This window comes from Cavia porcellus, unplaced genomic scaffold (genome assembly GCF_034190915.1).
Source record: "Cavia porcellus strain 051 isolate PalLab524CR breed Dunkin Hartley unplaced genomic scaffold, mCavPor4.1 scaffold_4, whole genome shotgun sequence".
NCBI lineage: Eukaryota > Metazoa > Chordata > Mammalia > Rodentia > Caviidae > Cavia > Cavia porcellus.
This window is the reverse complement of record NW_026947487.1, coordinates 38331779-38352128: the sequence shown is the minus strand read 5'-3', so window position 1 is coordinate 38352128 and position 20350 is coordinate 38331779. Positions and strand designations below refer to the sequence as shown.

The 20350-nt window shown below is 37.3% G+C and overlaps 1 protein-coding gene across 4 annotated transcripts in view; it reads right to left on the bottom strand.

Annotated features, from left to right (window-relative positions):
* Gpc5 (glypican 5) overlaps positions 1–20350 on the bottom strand; it is a 1275996-nt gene that overhangs the window by 603401 nt on the left and 652245 nt on the right. The window contains exon 8 of one of the 4 annotated variants that reach the window (XM_063246932.1): positions 1–20350. This exon is cut by the window's left edge and continues 26962 nt beyond it. The exons of the other annotated variants lie outside the window; for them this stretch is intronic. Coding sequence (XP_063103002.1) covers positions 20349–20350 — 2 coding nt within the window. The 3' untranslated portion in view covers positions 1–20348. 4 annotated transcript variants of the gene reach the window in all.

The following is a 20350-nucleotide window of genomic DNA, read 5'->3' as shown; positions in this document are numbered from 1 at the left end:
GGGATTATAGACACGCACAACTAGGCCCAATAACACACACATGTTAATGAGATTTTGTTTATCATATCATTGCAAAATATAGATTTATTATTAGACATGGAATGAAAGTTATCAAAAAATCCACAAAAACCCATACAAAGTAATATAAAACATGATTAATGGAAAATAATGAAAATGCAAAAAGTTAAAATAAGCCTTCCCTGGGGCTGGGGATTTAGCTCAGCGGCATAAGTGCCAGCCTTGCAAGTGTGCAGTCGTGAGTTTGATCCCTGGTACCGATAAAAAAGAAAAAGACAAAAAAAAATTTTAAAATAAGCCTTCTCTCACATTATATCTTAAAAGATATATGAACACTGCAAGTAAGTTGATGGCATAAAAATTCATTTTGATCATTCAGTTTAAAATCTGAACCTTCAAACTTGTCTGCCTATCACATGTATGAGTCTATTATTTTTCTAAGCATTGATAGAGAGCAGCAGCTTTTGAGTTCCATAGTTGCATCTTATCCTCTGACTCCATTTTGAACACAGAAGAGCTTGCCATGAATTACTTCACTTTGGATAAAAATGCTAAGGTAAAATGACTGTATACCTTGTCTGAACAAGCAAACAATCACCATCTGTGCAACACAGCAATGTGGCGTAGACTGATAATGACTTATTTGTGCTGAGAAAAGATTACCACCTGTGAACTTACTGTTGGACAGCAGGAACACATAGACAAATGGACCATACCAGGGACAGTGGGTACAGGAGCTTATCAGACACACCAGACCAATGAATAGGGCAACTTCACCTATGATGCTTGAGAGAAGAAAATACTTCAGTCTGCAACAAAGCATGCCGGCGACCACCTTACCAAAGTCCAGCCCAGAGAACACATCACAGTGTCTGCCCAGAAGATTGCCAGGTGACCAGCTCCCACCCATCTCTAAATTTCAGCTTCATTTTACATGCGGTTGACACCATTCACTATAAAATCCCGATACTTTGCTCTGACATCTCTGCCTTTGGTTCATTAATAATATCCGACCACCAGCAGTGACTCTGCTTTTGTATTGACTCTGCATTGACTCTCATATCCTACAGATTCTTTATCATGTCCTTTATGTGTCCTAAGTGTTATTTGCTGTGCTATGTATAATTTGAATATTAAGACAGTGTTAGATGTTAGTAAAAATTGGCCTGCAAGCAAGAATTTAGAATTTTTTATGGTCATGACTCCAAGTAAAACCAGCAGTACTCAGAAAAGTACAGCTAATGATATCAATGTAGCTTACAATCTATTGATAGTCAACAAATTCTGATACTTGAAAGCTATGTCAATGGTATACCTTACTCAGGGAAGCATTCTAATATATTGTTTGAAGATTTCAAAGCATATCTCATATACTTACTTATATATTTATATTTATTTACTTATTTTTGGATTTTTTCAGGCAGGGTCTTACTATGAGTTCAGGCTGGCCTTGAACTCACTATGTAGCCCAGGCTGGCCTCAAACAAATAATACTCCTGCCTCAATCTCCCTAGTACTGGGATTAAAGGTTTGTACTACCAAGCCCAGCTAACATATCTTTATTATAACCTTAAAAATACAAAAATAAACTTTATTTCCAATTTACAGATAAAGAAACAGTGGCAGAGGGGTTGATCAACAGGCTAAGATCAAAGATTTGCTGAGAATGAGCAAAAATGTCAATAGTAGAACATAAGCAATGTGGTTTCAGAGGATGTTTCTTAAATTCTTTCTTGTGATGTAACCAGGATCCCTCAGAACCGTCCTTCACTTCCCTTTTGTTCTTTTACTTCATGTTAATCCTTTGGCTAAAGAAGGTCCACCTAAATGAAGGTGCTAGCTTTCTTAAGATTTTGAAACCCAAAATACATTTGTGTAACCATTCCTTGAATTCCGGAGAGGATACCACAAAACCCAAGACTCACTGCCTCCTTCCCTCCCCATGGAAGCTGCTTTGTGTTCCAGATCCTGAAGAGCTAGAGATTCTATGAAGTAGCCTGTGGGGGACCTGCTGGTCCTGCCTGCTGGCCTCCTACTCCTCCACCCTGACCTAGAGACAAAGGAGGATGAAAGACAGACACGGCTAGTTTAATATGCAGTTACCCAGAGGGTTCTTGCTTCTAGTGGGCAGAGGAGCCCCCGAGGGGGCTCCTACTTTTATTCACTCAGATGTGGTACAAGCAATCAAAGTAACACAAGATTCCTCTGCCTTCCAACATCCATTAGAACACGCTCAGGTGAGCAATTGAATCTCAGCTGTGTCGACTTTTCTCAAGAACCTGCAACATGACATCAGCCCTGCCTGCAGCTTCTCTCTTTCGTGCTCACAAAGGAGGCATTTAAGCCTTCTTCTTAACTGGTCTCCCACAGTAGCCCTTCTATCTTTTTCAGGGCCAGCTTGGAATAAACCATATTCTTTTCTACCAACTCTAACCTGTTGAATATTGATACTTAAATGGTAGCATCCCAGGCCTTTGATCCCATAACTCTGCCATTGCAATAAAATATATGTCCTTTACAGGATTGTTCTTCCTTAGTCTCAGTGTTGTATCTCACTACTTAGAAGAGTAGGTAGAAAGAACACTTACCATATATTTATTGAAGAGAAAAACAAAAAGACCTAAGTATATGCAGAACAGTATTGCAGTAACTGCAAATAATAAATATGGTCCAAAAACATAAATACTAATTATTAATTTGACTAAAATTATTATATAATGTTAATGAGCTTGAAGTACATAATACAAATGGGGTTGTAATCCACTTGCATTCAGCTGAACCTCAGTAATACCCTAGGGACAATTCCCCTGACTTTTGTCCTAAGGTCTACTACCAGGAGAGAGGTGGATATGAGAAAGACAGAGAACCCTTGTCCCCTTTGGAAAATTCTGAAGTCCTAAATCATCCATGCTAGACCTGTTGGTATGATGTACAATAACATTTCTTCATTTGCATCTCACTAAATGTTGGTGCATATGGACTGCATCTCAGATATCCAATTATAACAGAGTGAATTATGGGAAAAGACATGCAACAGACTCAGCACCCCACCCAGCTCTAGAGACCCAGTGGATACCCTGGACCTGACACAACATTTTAAATTCTTACACCCAGCGTTTTCAGTGCGTGTACCTTTTCCTTTCCTCCAATACAACTTGTTTATTTTGAGAGCAGCATTGCCTAATTAAGCTTTGCTGCTTTTTCCTTACCACCATGACAGTCTAGGTTCAGTTCTTCTTTGTTTGTGCCCAAGAACCAGAAACTTATCCAGGACCCCATCATCATGGCAATGAGGTGACTTAAATTTGAACCTATAATATGAAGGCAATTGAAAATGCATAAAACTGCAAGCAGACAGAAAAAGTGGTCTTTTCAGTCTTACTGTTTTAAAATATGGAAGTGAATGCCAGAGGAAATACTCTCAGTGGAGGGGGGCATTTCCTTTAAAGGAAACCTGAGTTTGATATCATTTCATTGCAGATTTTTACATTTTCAAAGTTGGTATTAATTTTTATGTCCAGGATCCATCCCTAAACCTGACACACACACACCAAAAAATCAACAAATTGCTTTAGTGTTCCTGAGAGGCTTTTTTGCCTAAGGATTGCTTTTCTAATTAAGCCCTCCAACTCTTTAACATGCTAATTTCACCCATTAACTTGTAGATGAAGTGGTTTCAGCTGTTATCTGTGAATCTCTCACTACAGAGCTTAACCTACAATTTTGTGAAAGTTGATTTGAAATTTTTTTGCAAATTTTTGTTAAAGATACTTGAGTTCTTATATAGTGCCATTTTTTTCAGTGTAGGCCACTCAGATCAGATTTTATGGATCTCTTTTTTCCATTATTAGGAATTGAAAGGCTTTCATGCTGAATTGTATTCCTAAGCCTTTTTATCTTTTATCTTGAAGCAAGGTCTCTTTATGTTGCCAAATTGCAGGGCTAGGCCTGCACTTGTGAGACTCCTGCCTCAACCTCCCAGAGTGCTGGGCTTTCAGGTAGGTACCACCACACCCAGCATATTTTATGGATCTTTAAGGTGAAAAAGATAAAAAGAATTCTACACTGAAGCGGGAATGAAATAGTGAGGATGTACTGTGTAAATCCTCAGTTCTCTGGAGGACATTTCTGAGTGTCAGGATTTAAAGAGCTTCCCAAAATAAAAGATGAAGGAAAAAGCTATTAAAATTATAAAGCTATGAACATTTCTGGAAATTTTAACCAAAAGAAACATCACTTTGGGACAGAAAGGTAAAAAGTGGCTAAAACTGGAGGGGAAAGAAGTGTGAGGAGCAGTTCCCAAATCCCTGCACAGGGACTTCTTGTAAGTAGTCCAGCAGGTTTCCCACAGAATGGCTTGGACCTCCGGTCAGCCTGAGGAATGGATGATACAAAAACACAGTCCTCAGCAGGTTTTTGGCATGTCGGTCTTCCCTGGAGCTGTAAGGTGTACTTCATTTCCTACTTTTACTAGCCCCAAACTCACAGGTCACACCTGGTTTCTTTTCTTACCTTTACTAAAACTTTGCTGCCATCTGCACTTGTTTTGACCAGTTTCTTTGCTCAGGACAGAAGGAACCTAGAGGCCACCTTCAAAAGGTGACTCAAATGTTCCAAACCCAGCAGTACATTAGCCATGTCTGACATGTCACTAGAACCTAGGTGGAAATGCAGAAATATGCAAAAGGAACACCGATTTTAAAGACAATTAAATCCCATTTGCACTTACTTTGCCTAAAGATATATTTATTTCTTTGCAACTTGGGATTCTTTTCTATTTATTTCTGTTTCTCATTGCTATAAAAAATAGAAGTTAAAATAACAGTCCTTGTCTGATGCAATCACTGACAAAATAAGTATATGTATTGTGTTGTTACTGTTATTATGGTACATTTTGTCTATTTGGTCATGGGAATGAGTATCTTGGCATGCAATGGTGCAGAATGCTATGCAAGGTTATCTGTACCTCAGTAATGGTGTTTCTCTGGAAAATGCCTTTTGGGGAGAACTGCCTTAGTACTATGAGTTTAGGAAGCTTTAGTCTTATATTAAAGATTGAGGATTCCTAAGCTAAATGTTTAAAAATTGAAATATTCCAGTTTCCAAATTATTGAGGACACATCTGATAGTTCAAGTTCAAAATTCCACACCTAACCTCATAAAACAGATGGTAGTCAAAATGTATGTACACAAAAATGTATATAAGTATTTTCAGGCTACATATATGAAACAAATGAATTCCATGTTGATTTGTGTCATATGCCTAAAATACTTCATTATGAAGATGTGAATATTCCCAAACCCAAAGCACTCTGTCCCAAACATTCTGGATAAAGGATATTTAAACTTTTGATAGAGACTGTTAGAAGTACATTCAAATAAATTGCTGGGAGCTCATATAATGCAGGTCTGCACATGCACTGAAGTAGGAGATTAGGGCTGGTGTACACCTGACAAACACTTAATGGAATATATCAGATGTCATAAAAAGCAGAGGACAAAAACAATACATGGGACCCAACATGATCTCACAGTTCCTGAGCACCATATAAGGAACCAATCAGAAAGTGATTCTTTTCAGTGCTACATTTGAGTCTGCTACTGTTTGCAGGACCAATGAGAAAAGTGTATTTTCAATACTCCATTTATATCTAAAGGGAAACCAGTAGAGTCTTTCTCTAGAGCAGTAAACAAGGCTCCAGAAAAAGTTAGTTTTTGGTAGGACAACTGTAACAATACCTTCTGTGCAGGAGGTAGAAGACAATCAAGGAATTTCAAGTACAAAAGCCATCATAGGGTCCTTGTAATTCTACTCATAGGCCCATCCTTGATTCATAGTTTGTTATTTTTTAGCTTTGAATAATTACATAACCTTGCTACCTATTCTTGTGTGTTATACAATTCTTTGCACAAGAACCTGGAAAGAATCCTATGCAAACCTCCATCTGCTAATACACTATCCTATAAATCCTTACACTGTAATCTGCAGTCAAGAAAAAGGACCCAAGTTCCTCAACTTCAGCCCACCACAGGCCTTGCTAATCACTGTCTGATTAGCACAAGAAATGTGCCCATGAAAAAGCATGGGACTTCTTGGAAAGGCCCCTTACCTTTTTACATATGACTTTTTAATAAAAAGTGCTAAGCTGTCACCAATTCATAATAGTAATCAACGCTTCCCAACATTTCAGAGGATCCATTATCTCCATTCCCTTACTTCCCAAAACAACTCTGTGCATATTTAGTGAGCAGGTGAGTGGTACCCCAGGAAGACACAGAGCTCTAGAGTTGCCATCTCCTCTGCAATTTCAGGTAGAAAGAAATCCACATTTATGAAAGAGAAGTCACATGAATTATTTTATTTTCTCACTGATTCATTTGCCAAAGAGCAAATGCTGATGTATTAAAATTGCTTTAATTATTCCATTTAATTGTTCCAGCAATTACATTCTCTCAAATTAATTAAGAGTGTTGCAAGCATTTTTAATGGAAATAAAGTTGTTGAAGCTAAGTAAAGAGATGGAGAAAGTACTCTAAACACTAATAGAAAAGTAGATACCAGTGTGTTTGAAGCCATCTCCTTCTCAGTGAGTTTTTCATTTGTTGGTTTAATATAACTCTGGGACACTTACCTCTTTGTTTTTCATCTGAATATAGAGAATCATTTCTTTTAAAATTATACTTTATTACTCAGTTAAATCTACTTTTTAGGAATTTAAAACTTGGTGGTTTAAAATACTAGGGTTTTCTTACCTTACAATTCTGGTTATCAGAGGCCTGAAGTGGATCTGACATGTGGAGCGAGGAAAGACAGGGAAAGTGTCAGGGTTTCCAAAGGCTGCAGGGTGGGTCCATTTCCTCAGTTTTCACATGTTTCTCTCATTTGTTGGCTCATGGCCTTTTTCTTCTATTTTCAAAGCCAAAGCAGCTTTCTCCTGTTGCACTGTTTCTGTTCCCTTTGCTCCACCCTCTTATTTGTTGATTGAAGAAAGTGAAATTAACCATTGTTGATTCCATAGAGCTCACCTGGGCAGTCAAGGCCAAGCTCCTCATCCTGAGGGCATCTTATTTGCAATATTAATTCCATTTCCAACCTGAAATCCCTGTCCTGTGAAGTCTAACATATTCACAGGTTTCAAAGGATGAAGATGTAGCATTTTGGGGAAGATAACAAAACAGTAAGAGCCTCTCAGCTTTGTCCTCTGTTAGAAGCTCTTGGGCATGGGTTTGGGGCCTGCAGTATGGCCTAGATGACTCCCAGTGAAGTGGTACTGGAGGAGAGTGAAGCAGCTTCATGGTGAACATTGTCTGAAGGCTTAAAAGTGTTAGGTACCTAACCCAGGACTCCTTTTAGATGCTCAGAGGCTAGTGCTCAGAAGGTTAGAAGTGGCTTTATATTTTTAACAAAATGAAAGTGCTTCTAAATAAACACTTCAGTGATGTTTATAAAGTTGAAGCAATTAAATGACACTGGTTTCTATCATGCTATGTAAAAATATGTATAGATTCTCTGACTTTTGACTGTAAAGTCATTTGTAAAAACCCCCAAATCTTGAGAAAAACCCACACATTGAACAAGGTCTAAAACAGAAACTAAGGCCCTGCAGAAAGGGCTCCTCCTCCAGCAGCCCTTGCTTCTCACAGGGAGGACAGAGAAGGCGCTGCTGTTACAGAACACAACTTGGAAGGTGTAACCCAGCCCAGAACTACTGCATTCAACAAAGAGTCACACTTCTCAGATCTCAAGTTATTTCTTTCTACTACTGATGCTAGCAATATGGAAACAAGTCTAGGCCTTTATAAACAAAATGATAAAGAGCAAATTACAATCAGATATATCCATATACATTTTGTGTAATTTAAGTAAAATTTTTACATCTGTCTCTGAAAGCTCCAACAATGCTTGAATTAGGAAGTTCTGACTACCTTAGACATTGACATATTTTCCTTTATAAAACACCTGAAATGCCCAGATTTCATTTCTGATATATACCTGGATGTAACAGAAACAGCTGCAAAGGAATACCACCCAATGTAAAGCAAGTGAGCACAACTATTTAGGCACTGAGTAATTTTATTCTGGAGACCATAAAATAACCTTTTATTATTGTTATTGGCATAATCAAAAAAGCAATTTTTGTTATGATTTTAAAAGGTCACAGATTATTAACTTTTTGATGGACAGAGTTATAATACCCTTTGGTTCCTAAGTGTTAGTTTATATAATGGCTCTGCCAGATTATATAGTCTTTTTAGGGGCAATGGCTGGAGTTTTAAATCCCTCAAAAGGAATTATTCACTATATGATTGTTGTCAAGCAAGACAAGGCCTCATTTTAGAGCAGATTCTCAGAGGAAAGTGTTCCATAGATAGCAAATATACATTTTTTAAAATTTTTTAAATTTATTTTTTGATTCCAGGGCATTCTTTTTTTTTTTTTTTTTCAGGCTATCCTTCTCTTCACTAAAAATTACGGTGTGAAATAAAATCTGTCTTTCCAAGTTTCCCATTAAAAAACTAATTTGTAAGCAAAGAAGGATGGGAAGGATTGTCATATACATGTTTGATACAAAGAAAGCACATTGAAAATGTACAATTTATATTTAGCAACTGTAGGGAACATCTGTTAACTGAGGGACATATCTATTATTCAGGGCAAACATCAACATAATTATTCAATCATATATCTGAAAAATCTAAGCTTTGTGCTCACAGAGAAATCTCTCCCTTCCCTTTGGGCTGGTGCAGAGAACAGAATTGTAATTTGTATCAATGGGATTGTTAATGAAATAGAACTCAGGTGGCAGCTCACAGTTGAATCACTGGATGACTTATCAAGTGTTTTTGTTAAGTGAACTGAGGGATGACATGGAAATTGGTTAACAGCTGAGCAGGGGAAAGCACCATCCTAAGAATAAACACTAGCAATACAATAGGATGCTAAGTAGTCTACGGTGCTAGGCAAAGTCTTTAGGTTCTGGACTGAGCAAGGGTGAATAAGAGACATTGGGTTTTCTAATGTGCCCAGAGGACATTTGTGGAGCTTACACCAACAGCTATTTTTCTTATGCTGAATATAAGGTCTAATATAAGCAAAGAAAAATTCATTAGTACTTTGGATCCCCTGTGCCCTCCTGCAAAGGCACATCTGTGTAGCATTCAGTTTTAATTTACACATGGTGAGAAGGTGTAAAATTCTCCCTTTAAAATATTTTGCTTCTTGAAGAATTATCTTGAGGAATAGAAGGGTTCCAAAGAAATTCAATAAAGCTGACTAAGAATGGTGCTGTACTACATTGTTATTATGAACAGAACATTGTTCTTCATATGTCGTAATGCATCTTTGGAGGGAATACAGCATAAATAAAAATACTGCTATATATAGCTACATAGCCCCCAGTCCAAATCCTGTTCTGATCATTTATTACTTTTGAAATCCTGTACAACTGAATTAGCTGTTAGCTTGAGTTTGCCATGACTTCTGCACCACAGCTGTTCCGTCTCTTGTACTAATCTCTGTATAATTTTATGACATCCTCTTAGAAGATATTTCCTAGCCTTACCATCTAAAATTATAACCCATATATGCTATTGTGATTCTTGCTTCATCATAGCACTTCTCACTTGCTAATTAAGCCAATCTTCTTTTTGAAAATTTATCATTCATTTTTTATCTGTTTTTACAGTTAAAAATATAAACACCAATAGGTTGGATTTTTTTTGATATCATGATTCATTTTCATATGTTTGAGGACTACAATCACAGCCAGTATATAATATATATCTATTAAATAAATAAAGTAATAGTCTCCATTTTTCAGTCCTGTATCAGTCAAGATGTTTTCTATTGCAATTATAGACAACTTGAGCTGAATGTGTTTAAAGAGAAAATGCATCATTCTTCTTAAACTAGAAACTCACCGATGTCCACTTGCAATATTGACATGCTTATGCTCTTTTTATTTTATTCACCTTCACTTTTCTGTCAAAGCTTTTTGTGCTGTGTAGACTGGGCACCTTAAAAAAACAACCGTGACTTTCACATAGTTCTGGAGGCCACAAAGTCCATGAGCACAGAACAATAAGAGGCAGTTCCCTTTCTTGACTCTAAATCAGCTACTTTTTTGCAGTGTTCTGACTCGGGCAAACAGGGAAGGAAGCCCTGTGGAGTTTCCTAATTCAGTTCATGAAGCCTCCACCTTTCTGACCTAATCAGTTTCCAAAGCCTCCCCACTACATACTATCACAGAGACATCAGGTTCTACATATTTCTATTATAGAACTGGAGGACAAAAACATTTAGTTTATTGCACTCAACAAGCTGAATTCTCTGATGCTGTCAAAAAGCCTAAGCAGCAGATGGGGTAATTTGGTTCTGCACGTAAATCAGTAAAAACAGGAAAACCTACCTCACACCCACATGATAAAACCCTGTGCTTGGATTAGACTGAATTCACCTACTTCAGCTGCATTCTCTTTGCCCAATCTTTCTTAAGTTTAAGTGGGTATCAGAATCACCTGGAACCCCTTGAAACAGGTTGTTGGTGAGGCTCCTTCCTCAAATTTCTGATGTAACAATTTCAAAACATAACCTGAGAGAGAGAGATCATGAACTCAATCCTCAGTACCAAAAAAAAGAAAGAAAGAAAGAAAAGAAAAGAAAAGAAAAGAAAAGAAAAGAAAAGAAAAGAAAAGAAAAGAAAAGAAAAGAAAAAGAAACATAAATTGAATGTATATTTGTAGTAAGTCCACAGAGAAGTCTGAGGAGGCACCTGACCACATTTGGAGAATCACAACCTTAACGAATTATCAGTCTTGAAGAGAAAATCACAAATGCTTTCCTAAGGCTAAATTCTTGAATGATATCTGGAAAAAAAAATGGAGGATCATGGTTTGCCAGGTGTTCAAGAGCCATCTTCAGAGCTGAAGATAGGATCAATGTCCCCTTACACAGGTACAAATGTCAGGAACAAGGAGGAGAAAGATGATGAATTCTGGACAGAAACTGCCAGCTAAACACCCTCTTTCATGAAACTGGCTTTTAAGAAACCAACAATGTACATAGTGTTTAACCCCATCAAGAGTTTTCCTGATCAAGAATGTATTAGCTGAATTCAATACTTGTCTTTTCCTTCCTAAGCTTGCTCACTTTGCATATGCAAAGAATCACATATTTTCGCATACTGTTCCCCTGTCATTTATTGCATTTCTCTTTTCTACATGTCTAAGGACCTGTTTATCCAAGGACTATTAAACAGCACTCTGAAGTAATTAATAGAAAGCAAAACAATTTAATAGCAAGGAAGGAGTCACTTAAAATCAGGCTTATGTAAGATGGTAGAGCTAGTCAGTAACTTGGGGTATTTTAAACAAAAGCCTATATTACATAGTACGATGCATTGAAATCTAATATAAAAACTATAGTAAAGGGTGGTCTGCCTGATTTCAAATTGCCCTCTGAATACCATACCAAAAGGATACAAAACTTAGATTGATTTTTATTTCTCATTTGAGAAGGGGTATTTGGCGTATGCAGGAAACATAATTCAAGATTATGTCTAATCGACATACAAGTTTTTCTGCTCCCACAGTTTGCTTATTTTTGAGACTAAAGACTCACCTTATAGAATATTTATTACATACAATAATTTCTTGGAATTTGTTGAGGACTGATTCCTAGAACTTTCTCAGATAATACAAATCCACATAGGCTCAAATTTCTAGCATAAAAAGGATAGTATTTACATATAACTGCGTGCATCCTTCCATAACTTCTCTGCATCATGGTCTGTGAGTTCAAAAAACAGAGAGTACTGTAGAAAATGGTTATTATTAGTGGTTTTAGAGGCTGAAGATATTCTTTAATTTACCTGAAGACAACAAATAGACGTAGATTTTTTTAAAAAGCAAATGATACATGTGTTCAATCACATTTTCTTATAATGAAGAATCAACTCTTTTTAGTAATTTTAAGAAAGAAAAGGTGGAATGTGTACCCAAATCTCAGAAAAGAATCATCAAAAAAACCCCAAAGCAATATATAAAACACATATGGAAATATTTAAACATTTTAGATTATTGAACTAGGAAACCAGAGTCTATTACGGAAAAAAAAAAAAGAAACAAAGCTCCACATGTACACTGAAACACTGAGTCATTATGATAATTAAAGAAGTAAAATATGCTCTCATCACTGCAATATTGATAGCATGTCAACCATCTAGCATATGGTGGGTAAGAATGCAAACATAATTTTGAGATAATAACTAGGCATTAATTTTTGCAGTTCATAGAGGATTCTGGTATGCACTTTATTTATATACCCTACTGTATTAGAAGTTTGTTGGGAAGAAAAAAGTTTGTTGGGAGCTTTGGCTGTTATTAAACAGCTCATAGATTCAAGGCCAAGCTTATTATCAGCAGTCATTAGCCCATCAGTGTATATTAGCTCCAATTTCTTATATTCTCTCACAGAGAGTAGGCAGCAATTTATTATAAACATGTTATACAGAAGACTAAAGTTTAAATGCTTAAATCTTGCACCTTGTACCACGGGACAAGAAAAATCTGAAATTTAGTTGATTAAATGACCTTCTATTCTTTCAATTAGGTAGCGTTACATTTCCCCTTGTAATATGCCTTCCAAACTCTTCCCAGGCCATCAGAAGAGTCACCTTCCAGAAGATGACTGGAACCAGCAGGTGGGTCTATGATGCAGTGGCTTGAGGAAGCCACTTGTGTCCATGTTGCGTGGACACTCAGAGATGCTGGCAATGCAGAGTGGCTGAAACTAAGTATCTTGTTCCTATCTTCTGAGGCACAAAAATGTTATTAAGAGTTGAGCTGTCTGGCAGAAAGAGTGGCATAGACTACACTATGACTATGGAGAAAATTCCTGAGGGGGGAGCTCTGTATCTACAGGTAGGATGAATCAATCCATACCTTTTGCTTCTACAGGTTACAAAAGGATCCTTCCATGAACAGTCAGTTACTCTAAACTGTATTTTGCACATCTGCTGACAGAGTCAAATGTTCAAGGGGGCTATAAAAAATCAGAACAAAAAGATATTCCACATGGTTAGTCCACGGATTAACAATACCTTGGAACAGAGAATTTTACAGCTGATAATGTCTAATAATAAGCACAGAGATACCATTCACAGAGTAGTGGGTGGATTAAAAATTGGAATGAGAAAGTGAAAGCAAGAGAAGAGATGCAAGAAAAGCTGTTTCACACTCACACACAACCCGAATGTGGCCGACAAAGATGGGCATACTAGGTAGATTTCTTTAATTTCGGAGAGACTGGGGAAGTTGAGGTGGGGAGGATTCTAGAATAACTGTGCTACTCTTACCACTGTGGAGATAGGGATTCATGATGATAACATTACATATTTTTATTTTTCCTGCCACATATTTTTAACTTTCTTTTTTCCTGTCTGATGTAGTAGTCTGCTAGTTCAGGAAACAAAAATGATCCCTAAGCATGAAACTGTAATTGTAGCTTTAAGCCTTTACCTCTGATTTCCTCAGACTTGATGAAGTTCACTGTGTCTACTAAAATTGGAGTTAAAGATGAAGAGAAGTCAGTTTCTTGGTGCTCATCACAACCCACTACCTCTCTATCTCTACTCAAATGAATGAGACCAGAGACGGGAGAAAGCACTTGCTAGGTTAGTCTTACTGCTACCAATCTGCACGGCACAAGAGCCAACCACAACATCCTTCCATCCTTCCTTTAATTTGCCTAAAATTAAATGACAGATGAAAAGATGTTTATTTGATAACTGAACGTAAAAGAATGAATACGTAGTTATGCAGTGAGGAGAAATTTAATATCATATCAATACCTTAAGAGATCACCTCTCTGATAGCAGAGAGGTGATATTATCACTTAGCTAAATTGACTAGATACCTGAAAGGCAAAATACAATCCTGCTTTGAGAAAGGTAAAGGTTGAATGGAAGGAAATCTGCACATCAGAGAGCCATTGCTCTAGATCATTCAGTCACATGGTATGATGGTGCATTGTACTGCTGATGACTGAGTTGGATTCTAAAAGTGGTCTAGTCTTTTCGGATTCTTATTTTTTAGATATCATCACTATGTTAGGTTATAGTTTAACAGTAGCACTGCCAGTAACTTGATAATATCAATGTTGATGGTCAAATGTATCAGGGAATCAAGTAAAAGCCTTTTTGGGATTTAATACTAAAGGAAAACAGCTGGCCTGAAGTAAAACTGTATTTGGAAAACCATCACCTAATTTCTATACCATTTCTATCTCTATCATATAAATAATTTATTAGATGTAAATGCCAGACAAGTATGGATAGTTTTGCTTTAAGAATGTCTTAGCCAAAGGCCAGAGCATGCCCTGTGTAAGCATTCAACTTTGCCCAAAGAGAAGTCTGCACTATATTTTGCTTATTGAAAGACAATCTTTTGCCCCTTGGAATTTCTGAAATGATAAGGCTTTTATTCATGATAAGCTTCTTGTCCCACACTTGATACTTCATGCTTATGAGGTGACTCATTGTGGGCCCCACAGGGGACATGAGATCAGCTTGTCCTTCATGGAGAGAATTGCTGGAGGTTGAGTTGGACTATATAGGGAATTAATCAATCTGTCATGTCTCTGAGCCAGAATGCCAATGAACACTCTAGACTTTGGCACTCATATGAGCTTCTTGATGGCAACACCTGAATGCCAGAGATTAACATGTCCACAGAGCTTCCATTTTTGGAAATATGTAAGCCTCTATCCATTATATCTCTTCCTTTGGTTCTATATATCCTAATTACTTTCTCACTGCTTAGACAAAATATTCAACACACAATGTTAGAGGAAAGTTTTGTATGCCTCACAGTTCAGAGAGGTTTCAGTCCATAGTTGGCTGGTTCCAAGGCAGAGTGGCATGGCAGACAGGCATCACAAAGAAGAAACAGTTCATGGTGGGCTTAAGGTAGCAAAGCAAGCAAGCTGTAAGTTCAGCCAACACCAGCAGGTTTTTATATTCTATCTAAGATACTAGGTTTAGGGTAGGTGCTGAATCAGTGAACCAATTTAAATAATCACATACATTTAATTCCAACATCATAAACTCTAGATCCAGCCACATTGAAAGAGTCCTACTATGACCTCATGAGGCTTAGGGAGAAAAACTAAATCAAGCCAAGTCTCCTCTGAGATTTAAAGCAAAGTTTTACCTATAAGTCCCTGTACAAATGAAAAGGAAATTCAACACTTCCAACATTCATTGGCACAAGGCAGATATTTACATTACAAAAGTTAAAAATAGGAGAACAAAGGAATGGGTCTGAAGCAATTTAAAAATTCCCCTGGCAAACACCAAGTCCTACAGTTCTATGTCCAGTATCCCTGGCCATCTGTGACAAGTTGTGAGTGCCAAAGGGTTGGGTTTTCTGTCTCATGGCTCTGCCAGTGGTTGTAGTATCCATGGCTTCTCTCTTGGCCTGGCTGTGCTCCCTCCTTGCAGTTTGCCTCAGATGATCTGTGTTTCTGGCTTCTCCAAACATTTTAGGGTCTCCACTATAGCTTTATACTCACAGTTCAGGGGCACACTACCTAGCCTTGCAGGTCTTGTTTTGAAATCTGAGTGAAAGCCTTCCCAATCCCAAAATTCCTTTGCATGTGTCTAAAACAAGCATGGGATACCTGCTCCAGTGTTTCCTTCTCAAAGTAAAGTCTTTTCCTTTGGCAATTTTGAGGCTTCAAAGGCTGGAGTACTGTTTTTGTATATGATGTCCTCAGGCCATTTTTCTCTTCTCCTGTTGCTTCTCAGCAATGAAGATCTCTCTGAACTATCTTTGCAGTCCATAGCTTTATAGGGGATACCTTCTGGTCAAATTCACAATGTTTTAAATCATTATGCAAGGCTTTTGCTCTTAATTCTCAACATATTTTTTTGAGACAAGATCTTACTATTAGTTGAGACTAAACTTGAACTCACTTTGTAACACAGGCTGGCCTTGAACTTGCAGTGATCCTCCTGCCTCAGCTTCCCAACCACTGGGATTACAGACATACATCAGTATATCTGGCTTCAACATAAATCTGGCTAAAAGCCCATAAAGTAGCCATGATACAACCTAATATTAAACTATCTTGAAATTTCTTCTGCAAGATTAATTAGTCCACGATTTATAATCTCAGTCTCAGGCAAACTCCGTGGATATAATCAAACTGCAGATACTTTCTAACAAGGTATAACACACATTATCTGGAGTCTAGCAGTGAATTCAGTCCTTCTTCCAAGCAGAAACCTCCTGAACTTGGTCTTTACCAGTCTCATTTTTGTCTGTGTTCTGGTATTCTAAACTCTTGCCAAAATCTTACCAGATGTTTCCAGGACTGCTCTTACAGACAGCATCTCTAAACCTTTCCAAACTCTTCCCATAGGCAGTTCCAAAGTATCCTGAAACACATGGTCAGATACAGTCAAAGACCCCACTTCTAGTACCAAATTCTGTATTAGTTACTCTCCTCACTTGTTTGCTGAAACAAAATACTCAATATTCAAAGTTAAAGGAGGAAAAGTTTATTGGGTTCACAGTTTGTAGGTGATGCAATCCATAGTCATCTGGCTCCAAGGCAAAAGAGAAACCATTCCAGGGCAGGGAATTGGGAGGTAGAAACAGTGAGCTTCCCTTTAAGTTTATATTCCATCTAGGCTACAAGACTGTTTGCCCAAAATGGGCCTTCTGTCTCCAGTAAATCTATTCAGACACACCAAGACTGTGGTAAACCATTCAGAGTACTAATCCACACACTTTTAATCCAATATCATACATTCATGATGCAATCACCTCCAAAAAGCCCCCTCTATAAGGTACAGTAAGTTTAGGGGGAACATCTAGATATAAGCTGTACCACACAGTTTATATGGACCAAATTATCTGTTTAAGTATGTTCGAATTAAATTCCGCACATTTACAATCAAAATGACTCTTGCTAATGCAGTTATTTAAAGAAATGTTGCTTAGTAAATGTCTGTTATTTAGAATAGTAAAGATGTAATTCTTTGGCTTGACAACTATATCAAGAGCCCAAAATTTTAGGGGACAAGATGTGATAAAGCTTCATTGAGGTTGATTTTATCCCTGAATATTACTCTGAAATAATGTTTTGAAACTAAACACAGAAAATATTTTATTTGGTACTTAAGAAAGAATAAATAAGAAAAAACAAAAGAGTCCCAAAGCCATACAGTTATTCCTTCTGGATACATTGTGATGTAATCAAAATAAAGTTTGGCCAAAATTATAGTTACAATTGCCATCTTTCATATTTTCAATGAGAATATACTGATCAAAGACTTACACAAAAATAGGTATTTTTTTCATCATGATATACTGGCAGAACTCAAGTAATTCTGAGCTTGCTCTGAGATTTTATAGAAAAAAAATATATATTGCAAGCTTTTTCTCATATCTACTTCTTCAAAGGGATTCCCAAGACAAAAAGATATGTAGTAATCTAGAGGAACTTATTGTGGCTTAAAAAACATAAAATTGCCAATATTTCTGCATCAGTGTTAAAATACAACTTCAATGTTTCAGTAACTATTGTAATTTATCTATTTATTCCAGATGAGCATATCTCTAGGGTATACAAAGACTGACAGGACAGATATAACAGTATTATTTCTTTAGCAGTATTAGAATTTTGGGCCTTCAATAATTATCCATAAAACAGTTAAACATCAATGTGTAAAAATAATAGTGACCAATGTTCTCTTTGGAATTGCAAAATTCCAAATAAATAGATATTTATTTTATATCATTATGAGGTTACTTTTAAATTTTTGCGGAAAAGCATGTTTTCAATGACTTTTTTGAGTCAGAGGCTTGCTATGTAGTTCATGTGGCCAACTCACTATGTATCTCTAGATCTCACGGGGATCTTCTTGTCTCAACCTCCCGAGTGATAAGATTACAGTCATTCACTACCACCTTCAGCTTCACATTTCTTTCAAACACTGAGAATGAAATTTGCTGTCAATGAAGCCAAATGCACTTTAGAATTAGATTAGTTTATTGATTCATTTAATTTTGCTTCAAATTTAAGGGAAGGGGCAATCTTGCAATTAAGTCTCTAGACATTTTACGTATCTTTTTATTGGTTGGAACATAGGTTAGAAGCTGCTTACAGATACACACCTGTGCAGTGAAAAATTAAAATGTGCTTCTCAAATGCTACTTCCTAAGTAATGGCCGTTTTTTCGTTTTTTACAGAGATTGTGACACATGTGGCAATGAGAATCCATGTCCAGAAGGGCCTTCCTCCCTTATGTTAGTGCTGCTCAGAGTATTGAGCTCCCTTCAGTTGCTTTTGACATGAAGTTGACATGACAACCAGCAGCAAGTTATTTTTTCCATGGAGGAAAGTCAGGTAGGACTGCCTTCTGATTGGTGATAAGCACTTTTAATAATGAAATAAAGATATGTATTGCTAACCCTAATAAAACTTATCATCTTTAGGTTTACTGCCTCTATGGAATCTCAATTTTGTTATAAATTTAATAGACTCATACCTGGTTTGAGGTGACTATTTTCCTTTCAGTTTTAGAATGTAACAATTTTGTGTTGCAGAGAGACAGAGAGAGAGAGAGAGAGAGAGAGAGAGAGAGAGAGAGAGTGAGAGAGAGTCTTTCTCCTTCACAAATTGTCATAAATAGCTTCTTTTATAACTGTAACCTACTTGCAAAGATTATGTGAATTGCCAATCAGAATTAAAAGTAAAACTAGATCAGACTAGTAAGTAACTTTTTCCATGGGCTTTAAGGGCTAGTGAGGTTTTCCCATTAACATTAGCCTTGAAGGAAGCGATATAAAGATTGTGACTTTTCATCCTGCCAATCTGTTTACATGGAAGTCACATTAGTCTTTCACTCATGATGGCTACACCTATCATGACTGAAAGGTAAAATTCTTATTTGAATTATGCCCAAGTAAATTAGAGCACCAGATTTTTAAAAACTACAAACCACACATGTAGATCTCAGAATGCTAAGAAATCATTGCCCTTTAATAAAAAAGTGTATTTAATAAATTAGTAAGCAGTTTACAAATGACCTGTTGGAACCTATGAAAAAGGAAGTTTGGCAGCCTTTTCTTAGTGACCGACTCCACTCTGGGTTTCGTCAACACAGTGCAACAGAACACTCATGAAGATGCTGCCCGCATCGAGGTAACATTTATATAAAGTAGTAGGGTGCTATAATGCCGAAGCGATGATGCACCTCTTGAGATGAAATCGGAAATCATTTCTAGGAAGAGAGATTTGACCTCACACTGAAAAGATGAGAAGACGTCTGAGGTCCAAAGAGCTAGCTGTGGGAATTCTAAGAACAAAAAACAGTCAGTGCAGGAACTTTGAGCCAGGAATGTTTTTGGCCTGCTGGGGATCAAAAGGAAATGTGGCACTGTGGTAGCAGAGGCATGCAGGGGTCAGAGGGCAGAGGTGAAAGTGGAGCTCATACAGAGTCATGTACAAAGCAGAGTGACCTGTGGATTGTATTTTAGAAGACCCAGAGATGTCCTTGAATTAATTTGAGCAAGCTTTAACATTTATATGTGTATAAATGATATTTCTAACCTCTTTCACACTGCCTGAGAGAGAAGTATGGACTTAGTGAAGATTTAGGTATGCAGATATAGATACAGATATAGATACAGATGATAAACAGGTATAGACTTTATGTGATTCAATCTCTCTTCCTATTATCAATATTAGACACTGGGAAATTGGAAAGCATGATTTATATACAAATCAATCTAACTAGAGATAGCCAGAGCTGCATCTATCACCTATATATATGAAGTCTGTAAGAAAAGGCAGCCATAAGGGCTCCATCTTATTACTTTAAACACTTGGAGCCTCAGCAAAGGGAAATGATAGGAAGAGACCAGGGAAGGGTGTTAGGGATTTCTGGATGCTTTCATGATCCCTTTGTCAGGGCGGAGGCTGTGGAGTCACTTTCTCCACTGTTTGAGCCTAATTCGTCTTCTCTTCTTTCAGATCACTCACCTTCATTGTACAATTCACATTGCTTCCACTGCACAGTTGTCAGGCCCACCCAAATAAACGCTATTTTCACTCAGGAACATAGCTTTGACCATGGAATACATCATGTTCTCTGAAGACTGAAAGGGAAGCATCTGCCTACTTCCACTCACTGCTCTCGGTGCTTGGGTGCCCTGTCTGTCTCTGCGCTTGCTTCTCAGTGAGATGAGCTGTGTCCACGCTGACAGCCCTCTCAGGTAAGGAGGGGGAAGGGCAGAGTTAGCTTTCGATGTTGGCATGTTT